This window comes from Microtus pennsylvanicus, chromosome 15, assembly GCF_037038515.1.
Source record: "Microtus pennsylvanicus isolate mMicPen1 chromosome 15, mMicPen1.hap1, whole genome shotgun sequence".
In the NCBI taxonomy this organism is placed as follows: Eukaryota; Metazoa; Chordata; class Mammalia; order Rodentia; family Cricetidae; genus Microtus; species Microtus pennsylvanicus.
Genome location: NC_134593.1, coordinates 14647795 through 14661804, shown reverse-complemented (window position 1 = coordinate 14661804; position 14010 = coordinate 14647795). Strand labels below are relative to the sequence as shown.

Genomic DNA, 14010 nt, shown 5'->3' with positions numbered 1-14010 from the left:
TGGGTTTTTCCCCCCAAACCTTCCAGAAAAGATGAAGACAAAGAAGCACTGAAGCAGTTGGCAGGCTGGACGTCCTAAGACTCTGTCTTCTGTTGCTGTCCCTAAGTGCAAACTCTGAGAGCTAAGGGAGCATAGCTTTGGAATTCCCTGATGCAGAGGAAGTGTGGCTGTCTGAGAAGGGCCCATTGTTCTCCCTTCTTTGGCTGAACTTTGAAGAAGGATCTTGCTGCAGGAAGAACCCCTGAACTCTCTTCTTTTTGGTTAGACTGATTTTTGTCTCCAGCAAAACTGGATAGGTGGATACCTAGTGTCTGTATGTCTTGTCTACTCTTGAGGTTCTTCCTCCTGGTTCTCCGAGCCTTGTTTTAAGTAGTAAAACATAATAAGGAATGAAGGGGAGCTGGGGAAACAAATGGCCATTTCCAGTATTTCAGACTATGTTCCGGGCAATTTTATCTTTCAATTTGTTTATCATGGAGTTGCCTAAGGTTATGAAATTGCCATCAACACCAGGTGTGGGGCCCATGCTTTTAACCTCAGCACCCAAGGAGGCAATGACAGACAGATCTCTCTGAGTTCAGACCAGCCAGGGCTGCACAGCCAGGGTATGCCCTGTGTATCAATCAATCAATCAATCAATCAATAAGTGGGAAGAGGGGGAAATTATCTTAGAAACATGTTAGCCAGACACGGTGGGACAAGCCTGTAATCCACAGCACTAGGCTGTGGCTAGTCTGAGCTACAGAGGGAGTTCTAGGATACTTGAAGGAGGAGGAGGGGAGAGAAGAGAGGAAATGAGATTATGAGGAGCCAGTCTGAGTCTTTCCCATTGCCTTGGCTCAGTCATGCATCACTGTCTTCTGCAGGGGCGAGTGGCTTTCCTTTGTCCAGAACTTGCAGTCCACGAGGCTTGGCCTCTGTGACTTAAGTGTCTGGGAGCCCTGGGTCCCTGGCCTTCTCTCCGTACTTGATAAAGTGATCCCAGAGGAAGAGGGCGCCGAGACACTAAGTAAGCCCTGATGTTTTTCTGTGGCATGTCAGCAGTCAGCACGAGCATCTAGAAACAGGCCTGTCCTTTCCTTGTTAGCTTCTCTGCAATTGAAACTTTCACCCAAGTTGGGAGCAAACACAAACCCAAAAGAACAGTGCTATAGCTTTTGGTTGTAAATGGGCAGAGCCAGAGTCAAACAGAGCAATAAAGGCTTTTCCCTCCTTGTCCCATCTGCTGCTGGAACATTAGAGAACAAAAATGTGAAATTAGAGCCAGAAGCTTAGCTGACATCTCAAAGTTTCCCCAAGTCAGTTCCATTCACTTTCCATGTGTCAAGGGCATGGGTTCCAGGCTTTGGGCAGAAATTCACCCTCGGTATGTCCTCCACTAAGACTGTTGATGAAGGAATGCCTTTGACCCTACATGATGAAACTAATTAGATTTATTTTTATATAAAAGATTTCCTCCCAAGACCCTCCAGCTTTTCTCCTCAGCCCCCACCTCAGCCCTTTTCAAGCTGTGATTTCCAAGGATTGGTGGCGATTAGTGTTGCTGACGTGCAGAGACATCGCCTCGAGCAGCTTGATCTCATTCGTGGGTTGCTCAGACTGGAACTTGAGCATCCAGGGGTCCTTGAGGACATCCAGGATGGTGGCACGCTTGGTAGCTTGGCGTAGCATCTGGAAGATCAGGTTCTAGGGCAGGGGAGAGAGAGGGCTTGACTGACTGTGCCCCACTTTGGGCCAGACAGGCAGTGAGCCGCTGGACCTAAGAAAGAAGCAAGACGGCCCATCACCCTACCCTGGTAAAATGGGCTGGGGCCCTTGTTTTATGCTGGAGCCCTGCAAAAAAAGAGAAGCGCTCCTTGCATCTCTTCTGCCCTATAGCGATCAACACTGAAACCTACTTATCAAGCGTATTCTTTTTAAGATTTATTTATTATGTATACAACATACGCCTTGATGTATGCCCGCATGCCAGAGGAGGGCGCCAGACCTCAGTACAGATGGTTGTGAGCCACCATGTGGTTGCTGGGAATTGAACTCAGGACCTCTGGAAAGGCAGCCAGTGCTCTTAACCTCTGAGCCATCTCTCCAGCCCCCTTCTCAAGCGTATTTAAGGTTTGAAGTTCAGTGGTTGGCCCTCTTAAGTCCTCCCCACCATTTTTAGTAGGAACTAGCGATAGCTCTAGCATGAGAAAAGCGCCCCTCCCCTGCCACCCCAGGGTAGGGGGAGTTGGGAAGTCTAAACTTGGTATTTACTTCCCCTCCCCATGGACCATCCTTAAGGCCTCAGCCCTCCTGGGGGAGCCAGCACCTTGCACTCCTGGGAGATGTTGATGTTAGATGGGAATGTGACCTCCTTCTGGGTCTCTCTCAGCAGCTTCTTGAGATTGGTGTCGTCAAAGGGCAGACGTGCAGCCACTAGAGTGTAGAGGATGACGCCCATGCTCCAGGTGTCGGACAGGAAAGGGTTGTAGGGCAAGCCCAGCAAGATCTCCGGGCAGGCATAAGCAAAGCTGCCGCAGTAGGTCTGGCTGAGGTGGGCAAGGCCGTTCATTTGGCGGTAAGAAGGGCTACTACGCACAGGCTGGCTAGAAGGCACCATCTTGGCGAAGCCAAAGTCCGATATCTTCACATTCTCCCTCTTGTCCAGCAACAGGTTCTCCAACTTTAAGTCCCTACCAGCAGCAGAAAGGCTGGGGGTCAGGCTGGGGAGAGGGCTGAGTGTTAGACCGGGAGCTGAAAGGAAAGGGGCCAGAGACTAGAGATGAGGACAGGAGAAGTGGGAGAGGGATGTTTATGAGAAGTAAAGAGGGGCCAGGCAGTAGTGATGCACGCCTTTAATCCCAGCACTCAGGAGGCAGAGGCAGGCGGATCTCTGAGTTTGAGACCAGCCTAGTCTACAGAGTGAGTTCCAGGACAGCAAGGGCTACACAAAAAAAAAAAAAAAAAAAAAAAAAAAAAAAAAAAAAGGCTGCAGAGCCATGGAGTTGTGAACTGTGAACAGAGCCCAAAAGGGAGAGAGGATGGTACCATGGTACCTGAGGACCACTAGTTCACCACTGTGTATAAAGTGTTCTCACACAGTGGATACAAGTGTCCTCGACCAGAGGATTACAATAGGGTGACCGTATGGACCTAGATATGGAGAGAAGTCAAGAGAAAAGGACAGAAAATCGGCAATATGCATAAAACCCTCTTGAGAGCCCAAGCCCAGGCCAGTGACTATGCTCACCGGTGCACGATGCCCTTGCTGTGCAGGTAAGCGATGCCCAAGGCCATCTGGGAGAACCACTTGCCAGCAAGGGTCTCAGAGCAGGCCCCATATCGTTGGATCCACTCGAGGACATCACCACCCTGAGCCAGCTCTAAAATGATGTATACTCGGGATGTGGTCTCAATGGCCTGATAGAAGTTGATGAGGTACTTGTGCCGTAGGACTTTCATTACCTGATCCCAAAAGAGGGAACCGTCAAACCTGGCAAATATGGCTGAGCTGGCCTTCCTCTACTCTCCCATTGCTACTTACAACTTTGCAACAGAATCAGCTGGTGTCCAGGTAAATTCCACTTTGCATTTTAACTTGGGGGGGGGGGATGGATAGTGGGCTGATGTTTGTACATAAGGAAGAGCATATGTATGTGTATATACGTTACAGGATTCCCCTACCTCAGACTTTCGGTTCCACCCCTTTTCTATAGTTATACCCCTAAGATACCTCAAGTAGCTTATGAATGAGCCCCAGTTCCCTCTTTCAGCTCCCTTTCTGACCTGTATCTCACGCGGTAGGAACTTGTTAAGATAGTCATCAGAGGCCTTCTTCTTTGAGATGATCTTGACAGCCACCATGACCTTCTGCTTTGTGTAGTAAGCCTCATAGACTGTTCCATAGGAGCCATGGCCAATGACCTTGCCCACCTCATAACCATACTCTTCCATGATAGAGCGATAGGCTGGGGTAACTGATGTTGCTTCTGAGGTGTCTCCCTTCCCCATGATGCTAGACTTGCGCAAGTGGGGAGCTTTGCTACTGAGAAGCCACCTTGAGCCACCAAAGGGAGGGTACCCAAGTGAAGGTAGTCTCCTTAATGTTTACCTAGTCACACAAGTCTGGGATCCTGGGCTTGGCCCTTCACTAAGAACTTGGAAGGGGAAAGAAAGGAACATTCTTTTTGTCTTGACTAGCTGTTGTTACTTCCATGTCTTAGTTACAGAACTTCCAAGGTCCCAAGTTCCAAACCCCTTTTATTCATCATTGGTCACAAAGCTTGAAATGAAGTGCAGTTTAGAACACATGCATTAGAAAGAGCACTTTACCCAGTCTGGTGAGTACCCCTGATATAGGAGGGTCATCTGTCTATGTGTTACTTTCATTGGTTAATAAAGAGACTGCCTTGGCCTTTTGATAGGGCAGAAAATTAGGTGGGTGGAGTAAACAAAAAGGATGCTGGATAGAAGGCAGTGAGGCAGTCGCAATGAAGCTCCAGCCCAAGATGGATGTAGGTTAGAATCTTCCTGGTAGGCCACCACCTTGTGGTGCTACACACATTAATAGAAATGGGTTAATCAAAATGTGAGAGTTAGCCAGTAAGAGGCTAGAGCTAATGGTCAGGCAGTGTTTAAATGAATACAGTTTGTTTGTTGTTATTTCCGGGGCTAAGCTAGCCATGCGGGAGCCGGGCGGGATGAAAAGCAGGCCTGCTCGCCTCCTCTCTACATACCCCCTATTTTCCCTTATGTATCCTTTACTATCCACCAGATGCTGGCTAATATGCAGAAGAAACCAGGGTAAACTAATGAACAAGGCCAGTAGAGTACCTACGCTTCTAGACTTTGCAGCCCAGCATGAGAAACGTGTGTATACAGGACTGCACAGTACTGACGCATATTCTAAGATCCTGAACTGCACTCTTGCTTTCCACACTCTGGAATATTCTTGTTTTCGTCCCATCCTTTTAGTCGCTCTTCCACTGGAGCTTCAGCATGTCCCACCTTTCAGTTTTGTTTTCACTGCTGATTACACCCAGGGCCTTTTGTATGCGAGGCCAGCACTCTACCACCAACCCTCCACCTATTCATCCGTAATCGCATCCCCAAAATTCTGTTACAAGCCTGATTCTCTCAGACCTTCACATGTTCTCTATGGCTTTCACACTCCCAGGGCTCCAGTTGCACACCTACGCTGACGGCTCCTTGTGTCAGCTCCACCCCAGACACATATTGGAGTTCAAGATCGTGTCTGTGTGCTCACTAAATATCACAGGAACACGTCTCCTCTCTGTACCTCAAACTTGTGAGGGTCCATACGCCCCAACATAGAAACTATTTTTCCCTAACTGGACCAGTATGGAGGCGCAAGAAATAATGAGACACAGTCATAATGGAAGGGCATCTCAGGCTTCATCCATTCCTGAAGATCTACCTGTGTTTATTATACAAAACACCTTTTATCCCCCAGGTAAACCAAGGTGGATACTCATTAATATTCTCTTTCTGGGGGACAACGAGGGACTACAGAAAATCACCAGCCTTGGAAACAACACCTCTCCCCAGGTGATCTACATTTTAACAAAGGAGAAGGAGCCATACATCCTGGCCTTTGTCAGGTGGCTAGCTTGTTTGGCAGGATTGCAGCTGCCTTGGAAATTAAGCATGGCCAGAGAGCCTGCCTGCAAATATCGTGTATAAAATATGGGCCCACACAAACTCATATCCAACACTGACTTACTTCCTTCTCTCAGACTTCCATGTTGTCCTGAAGGTAGACATCAAATGTCTGCCTTGGTGTCTACGTTCTCTCTTCCACCCCAATATCTCATTCTTTTTTATTATTTATTTATTTATTATATAGTATGCTCAGTATTCTGTCCACATGTGTGCCTACAGGCCAGAAGAGGGCACCAGATCCCACTACAGATGGCTGTGAACCACCATGTGGTTGCTGGGAATTGAACTCAGGACCTTTGGAAGAGCAAGCAGTGCTCTTAACCACTGAGCCATCTCTCCAGCCCCCCAATATCTCATTCTTTTTTTTTTTTTTTTTTGATTTTTGAGACAGGGTTTCTCTGTAGCTTTTGGTTCCTGTCCTGGAACTAGCTCTTCTAGACCAGGTTGGCCTCGAACTCACAGAGATCCGCCTGCCTCTGCCTCCCAAGTGCTAGGATTAAAGGTGTGCGCCACCACTGCCCGGCCCAGTATCTCATTCTTAATGCACTTGAAGGGTCTAGAGAGATGTGCAAACATGAAGACTGGAATTCATTCAGCACCTACAAAAAAGCCAGGCACTCGATGGATCTCTGTGAGTTCAAGGCCAGCCTGGTCTACAGCACAAGTTACAGGACAGCCAGAGCTACACAGAGAAACCCTGTCTTGAAAAAAAAATCAATCAAATAAACAAAGCTAGGATCAGTCCCAGCACTGAATAAGGTGGGCACAAGAGGATCACTGCTGACTTCCAGCCTACTCCAGAAAGGCAAGCTTCAGATTCAGTAAGATCCTGCCTCAAAGGAACAATGCAGAGAGTGATAGACATCCGGTGTCTTCCTTTGGTCTCCATATGAATACAGGTGCACATTCCTGTACACCAAGTTACCCACTGCCATTCCTGCTTAGCATTAACCCTCTATTAACCAGTCTCTTGCAAGCCTGTTGATCCCCTCTAGTTGAAGCATTCATGTATGGACACCTGTGCCCATGCATGCTGAGGCCAGAGGACCCACTTATCTCTATCACCACGTCTGGGGTTACAAAGCTTATGCAGCCGTGCTTTTTGCATAGCTACTGGTGTTTTGAACTCAGGTCTTCATGCATCTGATTAAAACAAACAGGATTTCTCTGTGTAGCCCTGGCTGTCCTGGAACTCACTTTGTAGACCAGGCTGGCCTCAAATTCATAGATCTGCCTGCCTCTGGCTCCTGGGTGCTGGGATGAATGGCATTTGTCTCCACTGCTTGGCTCTGACTTTTATTTCTATTTAAGACATTTTTTAAAAAAGATTTATTGATTATGTATACAACATTCTGTCTCCATGTATGCCCGCACACCAGAGGAGGGCGCCAGATCTCATTACAGATGGTTGTGAGCCACCAGGTGGTTGCTGGGAATTGAACTCAGGACCTCTGGAAGAGCAGCCAGTGCTCTTAACCACTGAGCCATCTCTCCAGCCCCCTTTTTTTTGTTCTTTTAATATGGGGCCTAGGGTTTCAATATATGTCCTAGGCTGGCCTCAAAATTGAAATCCTCCTACTTCTCGAATTCTGAGTTATAGTTATATGCTTTTTTTAAAAGAATTTTTTTATTATTGATTCTTTGAGAATTTCACATCATGGACCCCAATTCCACTTATTTCCCAGTCTTTCCATATCCGCCCTCCTCCCTTGTAAATCCCCCCAAGGAAAATAAAAATTTTAAAAAAAAGCATCTCTCCGACCCCTCTGGACATACCCTGCGCCCCCAGCAGCCACAGCCTCTCTCACATCGCTGCTGTCGCTCTCTAGCTCTGCTGGGTACCACTGTGCTCCTCTGCCTCTCACATGGCTGCTGTCGCGTCTCTAGCTCTGCCGGGTACCACTGTGCTCCTCTGCCTCTCATTTTTCCATCACATATCAGTTAGTTATGGTGGTTGTAGTGGCTTGGATGCTGCGGTGTCACCCAGGATACCCTTCAGCCCAAACATCTTTAGTTACAAATGTTCATTGCAATGAGTTGTTGGTCTGGTTCAAGGTCTGTGGCTTCTGCTACACCATCAATACTGGACCCTCACCAAGACTCCTCTTAGTTATTCTGCTGTTGCCTAGAGTCATGGAGATCCAGAGGTCCAGCCCCTACACCAGTTCCAGCAGCTCAAAGATGGAAGAGATATTGGGGTAGGCCAACTCAAAGCCTGGGGGGGTAGATGAGCTGGTTGCCTCCTAGCCCTCCTGGACCCATGCTGCTGGTGCCAGGTCTTCCTCACTTCCCAGGCGAGGCAGGGCCAGCTCAGCAAGGCCCTGGGATGGTAACATAGGCCTTGTTACATCAACATCAACACAGGCTGCAGCAGGGCCACGGACTCAGACATGGCCCTCAGCGGCAACACAGGCCCAGATGTCACCGTGGATATGGGAGTGCAGGCATTCCATACATATCAGGCTGTTTCTCACACCTCCGGCCTCCAGGTCTGCCCTTTTCCTAGTGCCCAAGCCGCTGTGCCTCTCTCTCTCCCGTCTCTCCACCTCATACTCATGGTAGTGGTGCCCAACATCCACATGCATGTGGCTCACAACTGTCTGTAAGCCAGTTCCAGATCCATTGTCTTTTGTTTGGATTTCTCTCTCTCTCTCTCTCTCTCTCTCTCTCTCTCTCTCTCTCTCTCTCTCTCTCTCTTCCCCCAGAAAGGGTATTACTATGTATCCCAGGCTGGCTTTGAATTCTAAATTTCAGTTTCTGCCTCAGTGAGTACCTGAATGCAAAGGGTTGAATCTATAGCCTCTCACATGCCAGAGAAATAAATGAAACTATGAACTATATCTCAGCATCTTTTATTCTTTTTTGGCAGTTTCACTAAGTTCACCAGGCAGGCACCAAACTTGCAGTAAGAGAATTGTCTTGGCCTTTGCAGCAGTGAGGACTCCAGGCCTGTGCCACCAGGTCCAATACCAGGCCAGTTTAGCACACACCCACACACAATGCTCTAGGCAAAGAGAAATACTACTCCATTTCCTTCCCTCCTTCCTTCCTTCCTTCCTTCCTTCCTTCCTTCCTTCCTTCCTTCCTTCCTTCCTTCCCTTCCCTTCCCTTCCCTTCCCTTCCTTTTTTTTTTTTTTTCGAGACAGGGTTTCTCTGTGGTTTTGGAGCCTGTCCTGGAACTAACTCTTGTAGACCAGGCTGGCCTCGAACTCACAGAGATCCGCCTGCCTCTGCCTCCCGAGTGCTGGGATTAAAGGCATGCGCCACCACCGCCCGGCCTTCTCCTTCCTTTCTTTTCTTCTGTCTTGCCTTCTTTCTTTCTTCCTTTCTTTCTTTCTTTCTCTCTCTTTCTGGCAACTTCCTGCTTTTCTTTCAGAACTTAGGATTTCTTGATTTTGAATGTCTCCCTTTAGTTAGTAAATCCTACTGATTTAGCCTCCGAAGTACTGGGATTATATGCACACACTACTACAACAGGCCATGATTGTGTATCTTACATCACCTCCTACACAGAACAGTCGAGTGATGAAAGATGTTTGAGAAGATGGAGCTGAAGAATCCCTAGTCAGTAGAGTACTTACTGCACAGGTGTCAAGCCCTGGATTCGATTCCTAGCATCCATGTAAGCAGGGTGTTAACATGCACTTGTGACCTCATGGCTAAGGAAACACAAACAGGGAAAACCCTGGACTCACTGGCCAGTTCCAGTGAGACAGCGTAGTTGACCTCTGACCTCCATACACCTGTACACATCCGTACATTCACGTCCAATGTCTGAGAACGGGTTGTAGAGAAGGGATAGGAGGTTTGGGCAATGAGTAAATTGACAGGGCAGGACTGAGAGCCTGACAGTTTACAGAAATAGTGTTGAGATTCTTTTAGCATCTTGAACACTGATTTAATCCAAAGTTATAGTTTTGCTTGGCAGCTTCAATAAAATCATCAAGAACTCAGGGCTGGAGAGATGACTCAACAGCTAAGAGAACTAGCTGCTCTTCCAGAGGACTTGGGTTCAACTGGCAGCTCACAACTGGGGAACTCCAGTGCTAGGGGATCTGACACCCTCACACCAATGCACCTGAGATAAATTTAAATGATTCAAAACAAAGAATCAAGAACTTATGTCAGGGAGTGGAGGTGGACACCTTTAGCCCCAGCACTGGGGAGGCAGAGGTAGGCACATCTCTGAGTTCAAGACCTCTCTACTCTACAGAGTGAGTTCCAGGGCTACACAGAGAAACCCCGTCTTGAAAAACAAAACAAACAAAAAGAATTAAAAAATCAAGGTAGGGCTGGAGAGATGGGTTGGTGGCTTAGAGAACTGCCTGCTTGTAACTCCAGTCCCATAGGACCCATACTCTCCTGGCCTTGATGGCTATCAGGCATACACAGTGCACAGACACAAAACATCCATATACATTAATAAAAGAAGGGGGGCTGGAATTATCTTTCAGCAGTTAAGAGCACTCACCATTCTTCCAGAGAACCCGGTTCAATTCCCAGCACCCACATGGCAGCTTATAACTGTAACTCCAAGATCTGACACCCTCACACAGACACACATGCAGGCAAAACATCAATGCACATAAATAAATGCAATCCTTTAAAAAATAATAATAAAAGAACGAACTCAGGTAAGTGGTGACACACACCTTTAATCCTAGCACCCAGGTAGCATAGGCAGGCGGATTTCTGAGTTCAAGGCCAGCCTGGTCCACCGAGCTAATTCCAGGACCACCAAGGCTACACAGAAACTGTCTCAAATAACAAAAACAAACAAAAAGAATGTGACTGAAATGATGGAATGTGGACTCTAAATTATATAAAGAAAGCAAGAAACAAAACCAACGAGACTGGGAGATGGGTTATGAGTCTCAGCTGAAAGGAAGGACAAATTCAGGGGAATGACAAAGTGAGAGGGGCAGTGTCTCATGGCTTCTATTGACGTACAGAACACCACAGCAGGGAACTCGGGGAAGACTTTATTTCATTTTACAGCTTGTAGCTCATAATCCAGAGAACTCAGGGCAAAACTCAAGGGAGGAACCTAGAAGCAGGGACTGCTTTGGAGGCCATAGATGTTTGCTCCCCATGGCTTGTTTAGCTTTTCTTCTAGCACCCAGGACCATCAGCCCAGCACCCACAGTGCCAAGTGAGTGGGCCTTCCCACATCAATCAAGAAAATGCACCATAGGTTTGCCCATAGGCCAATCTGGCAGGGGCATTCTCTCAGCTGTGGGTCTTTCCAAAAGGCTCTAGGTTGTGTCGCTTATGTAAAACTGGCCAGCACAGGCAGGAAGGTGTGTTCAGAGTTCTAAGAAGATTCTGAGGGGTAGGCTTGGGAATGGTCTACAATCTGAGCACTCAGGAGGCAAAGGCAAGAGGACTGTAATTTTTTTCTTTGTGTGTGCTGTGTGCTGAAGGTTCACATGCATTTGGCATTCAGAGAAGGAAGTGGGTAATTTCTACCTTTGGATCATTTTTTATTGCTGTGATAAAACACCATGACCAAGTCAGGTTATAAAGTTTATTTGCATTTATAGTTCCGGGGGGTCATGACTTGAGCTGCAAGCAAGAACCCAGCAGCCTCCCAGTGCCTGCCCCAGCGCCATTCTCCAACAGGGACCACACTTCCCCAACCTCCCCAGACACTGCCACCAAGTGGGACAATGTGGGGCATTTCATTCAAATCATCAACTTTTGTTTTGAGACAGGGTCTATAGGTGACTTATCAAGTCCTACCCACTGGAAGTGTAACCCTGCTGGCTGAGCTACAGGGGAACCAATATCCTTTTCTGGCCTCCTTGAGCACGTGCGTGAACACACACACACACACACACACAGAGTTTTTATGAAAAACAAACAAATGAAGCACAGTGGTGCAGCCTTACAGTCCCTGCTGAGGCAAGGGCTCGCTGAAGGTTTGAGGCCAGAAGAGGTTGCAGAGATCCCGTCTCCGACAAAACCACCAATCAACCAAGCACAAAGCCTGAGGCTGGCACCCGCGCCTATTTTGTAACACCACTTCAGAGAGTGAGGTCATCGATTCTTCAAGCTTGGAGATGGACCGTTCTAGGGCCCTTAAGTCTTCATCCATAGCTGCTCTTAATTGGGAGTAGTAGTCATCTCCCCTAACTAAAGCTGTAGATCCCAGTCCCAGACTTAACTAGATGATGGTGGCCAGTTGACTTTTTCGGTGTCTGGGGCGTAGGTCAAACTCATCCTCAAAACTGGAAGCATTATGATAGTAAATTCGGGGACTAGTTGAATCAGCACACAGAAATCAGTGGCATCACTAAAGACAGAGGTAGAGATACAAAGAGTCAGATCAGTGTTGCAGGCCCACCATAGACCAATAGAGAAGGGTACCAGATACCTATTTCCTGCCGTCCTGGGACTAGGGAGAGTTTGGTTGCATAGATGTTGATATCAGGGGTTTGGGGTCCCCAGACATAGGCCTTGGGGAATTATAGGTCTCTTTAGGAGGTACGGGGTCAGGAGGTCCCTGGTTAGGTAGTACCTGATCGGGCCCCACTGGCTGGCCTGGGGGACTTTCTATTTTTAATTTTATTGTGAAGGTAGCATCCAAATCTTTTTTGATCATTCTATTTGGAAAATACCATCAGATGCCCCAAGTCCTTCCCTGTATCCATCCTGACAGCCCTCCCGCTCGTCCCTGGGAAGTAATGGTAATATTTAAGAGGCTGGTGCTATAGGGTCCTGCACTCGTACTGGAACACTGTTCTGGGGAATTGTAATTCTTGTCAACAGTGATCCAGTCCCAAGAAGAACTGGGTCTCCATTAAGCATCTCCAGTGGTCTCACATCCCCAGGCACCGCAGTACAGGCTTTCTAACCCTCCACAACGTCCAGCGATACTCCGATCCCTGCCATCTTTGGGACAGAAGTAGAAATCTAGTTTTCCTAAAAAGCATCTTGCCTCTGGACTCCCGCATCCAAATTTTCCCCCAGAAGAAAATCTTTTTTTTTTGTTTTTTGTTTTTTCGAGACAGGGTTTCTCTGTGGCTTTGGAGCCTGTCCTGGAACTAGCTCTTTTGCTTTTTTTTTTTTTTTTTTTTTTTGGTCTTTCGAGACAGGGTTTCTCTGTGATTTTGGAGCCTGTCCTGGAACTAGCTCTTGTAGACCAGGCTGGTCTCGAACTCACAGAGATTTGCCTGCCTCTGCCTCCCAAGTGCTGGGATTAAAGGCGTGCGCCACCACCGCCCAGCTGGAACTGGCTCTTGTAGACCAGGCTGGTCTCGAACTCAGAGATCCGCCTGCCTCTGCCTCCCGAGTGCTGGGATTAAAGGCGTGCACCACCACCGGCTCCCAGGAGAAAATCTTTTGCCAGCATCTATAGACAACTGTTGGGGCTGTGAGTCTGGGATATCCCAGGAGGCTAATCCAGCCGCTAATTGACAGAAATCAGGGGAAGAAGGTAGGCCACCATGTACCTGGAGGGGCTAGTTTGGAGGTGGCCCAAATGATTTCCCCAGTTTGTGAGGAAACCTGCCAAGTCAGTTTTTGGGGAACCTGGGGGTTACTATAGGTGGGCAGGGGCATCAGGGTAAAGGCCAGCAAAACTGGCAGGATCAAGCTGATCTGACGAGTCTTAGCTTTAGAGGATTTTGGGTGTGCTGAAGCTTCCATTGGGAGGGCCCTGGGTTGTCCTGCGGAGGTGCCAGCTTAACGTGACACGCATGGATCCAGGCTGCAATACCGTCCACCTTGAGGGCGGTGGGTGTTATAAGGAGCACGGTGTAAGATCCCTTCCAGTAAGCTTCGAGGCTTTGGGACAGATGTCTCTGAACATACACTGAATCGCCAACCTGGTACGGATGCGAGATCTCTGGGTGCCCCGGCAGGTAGGGGGCAGTAATGCTGAAATGCCCCAGAGTCTTTTATAACCTGTGTGTGGGGGGAGCAAAACGGACAAAACAAAAGCCACTGTGATAGCCTCAATCCCAGCTTCCTAGAATCTCACTGCCTCAGGACCACGGGTGGCGTGAGGGTGAGGGTGGGCCATGAGGGTGAGGGTGGGCCGCTTGTGATTTTCTTCAGTACTTGCTTCCCCTGGGGCAGACAACTTTGTCAGCTTCCTCCCATTTTGCTCCCACGTGCCAAGTGAGTCACAGCTCAGAGGGAAACCCCCAGGGCAGAGCCCCTTAACAATGGCACAGCCAGACAGAAGCAAACATTTTCAAAACAACCTGCAAGATTAGGGAGAAGGGGCTGGAGAGATGGCTCAGTGGTTAAGAGCAATGCCTGCTCTTCCAAAGGTCCTGAGTTCAATTCCCGACAACCACCTGTAATGAGGTTTGGTGCCCTCTTCTGGGCTGCAGACATACA

The 14010-nt window shown here is 48.2% G+C and overlaps 1 protein-coding gene across 1 annotated transcript; it reads right to left on the bottom strand.

Annotated features, from left to right (window-relative positions):
* Positions 1 to 1415: 1415 nt before the first annotated feature.
* Positions 1416 to 8690, bottom strand: Tssk4 (testis specific serine kinase 4). The gene is made up of 4 exons (XM_075949148.1): positions 3766 to 8690; positions 3230 to 3444; positions 2309 to 2702; positions 1416 to 1686 (listed from the first exon to the last, which is right to left on the bottom strand). The coding sequence occupies exons 1-4, from the start codon at positions 3988 to 3990 to the stop codon at positions 1504 to 1506; spliced, it is 1017 nt and encodes a 338-aa protein (XP_075805263.1). The 5' UTR covers positions 3991 to 8690; the 3' UTR covers positions 1416 to 1503.
* Between the last annotated feature and the right edge of the window lie 5320 nt (positions 8691 to 14010).

What these genes read in the sequence shown, in the direction of transcription:
- Tssk4 (XM_075949148.1), bottom strand. Translation starts at nt 3,990, where the DNA reads ATGGGGAAGGGAGACACCTCAGAAGCAACATCAGTTACCCCAGCCTAT. An exon ending in TCCTACCGCGTGAGATACAG is followed by an intron (nt 3,445 to 3,765) that starts GTCAGAAAGGGA and finishes TTTTGGGATCAG; the next exon opens with GTAATGAAAGTCCTACGGCA. An exon ending in ACATCTCCCAGGAGTGCAAG is followed by an intron (nt 1,687 to 2,308) that starts GTGCTGGCTCCC and finishes CCCCTGCCCTAG; the next exon opens with AACCTGATCTTCCAGATGCT.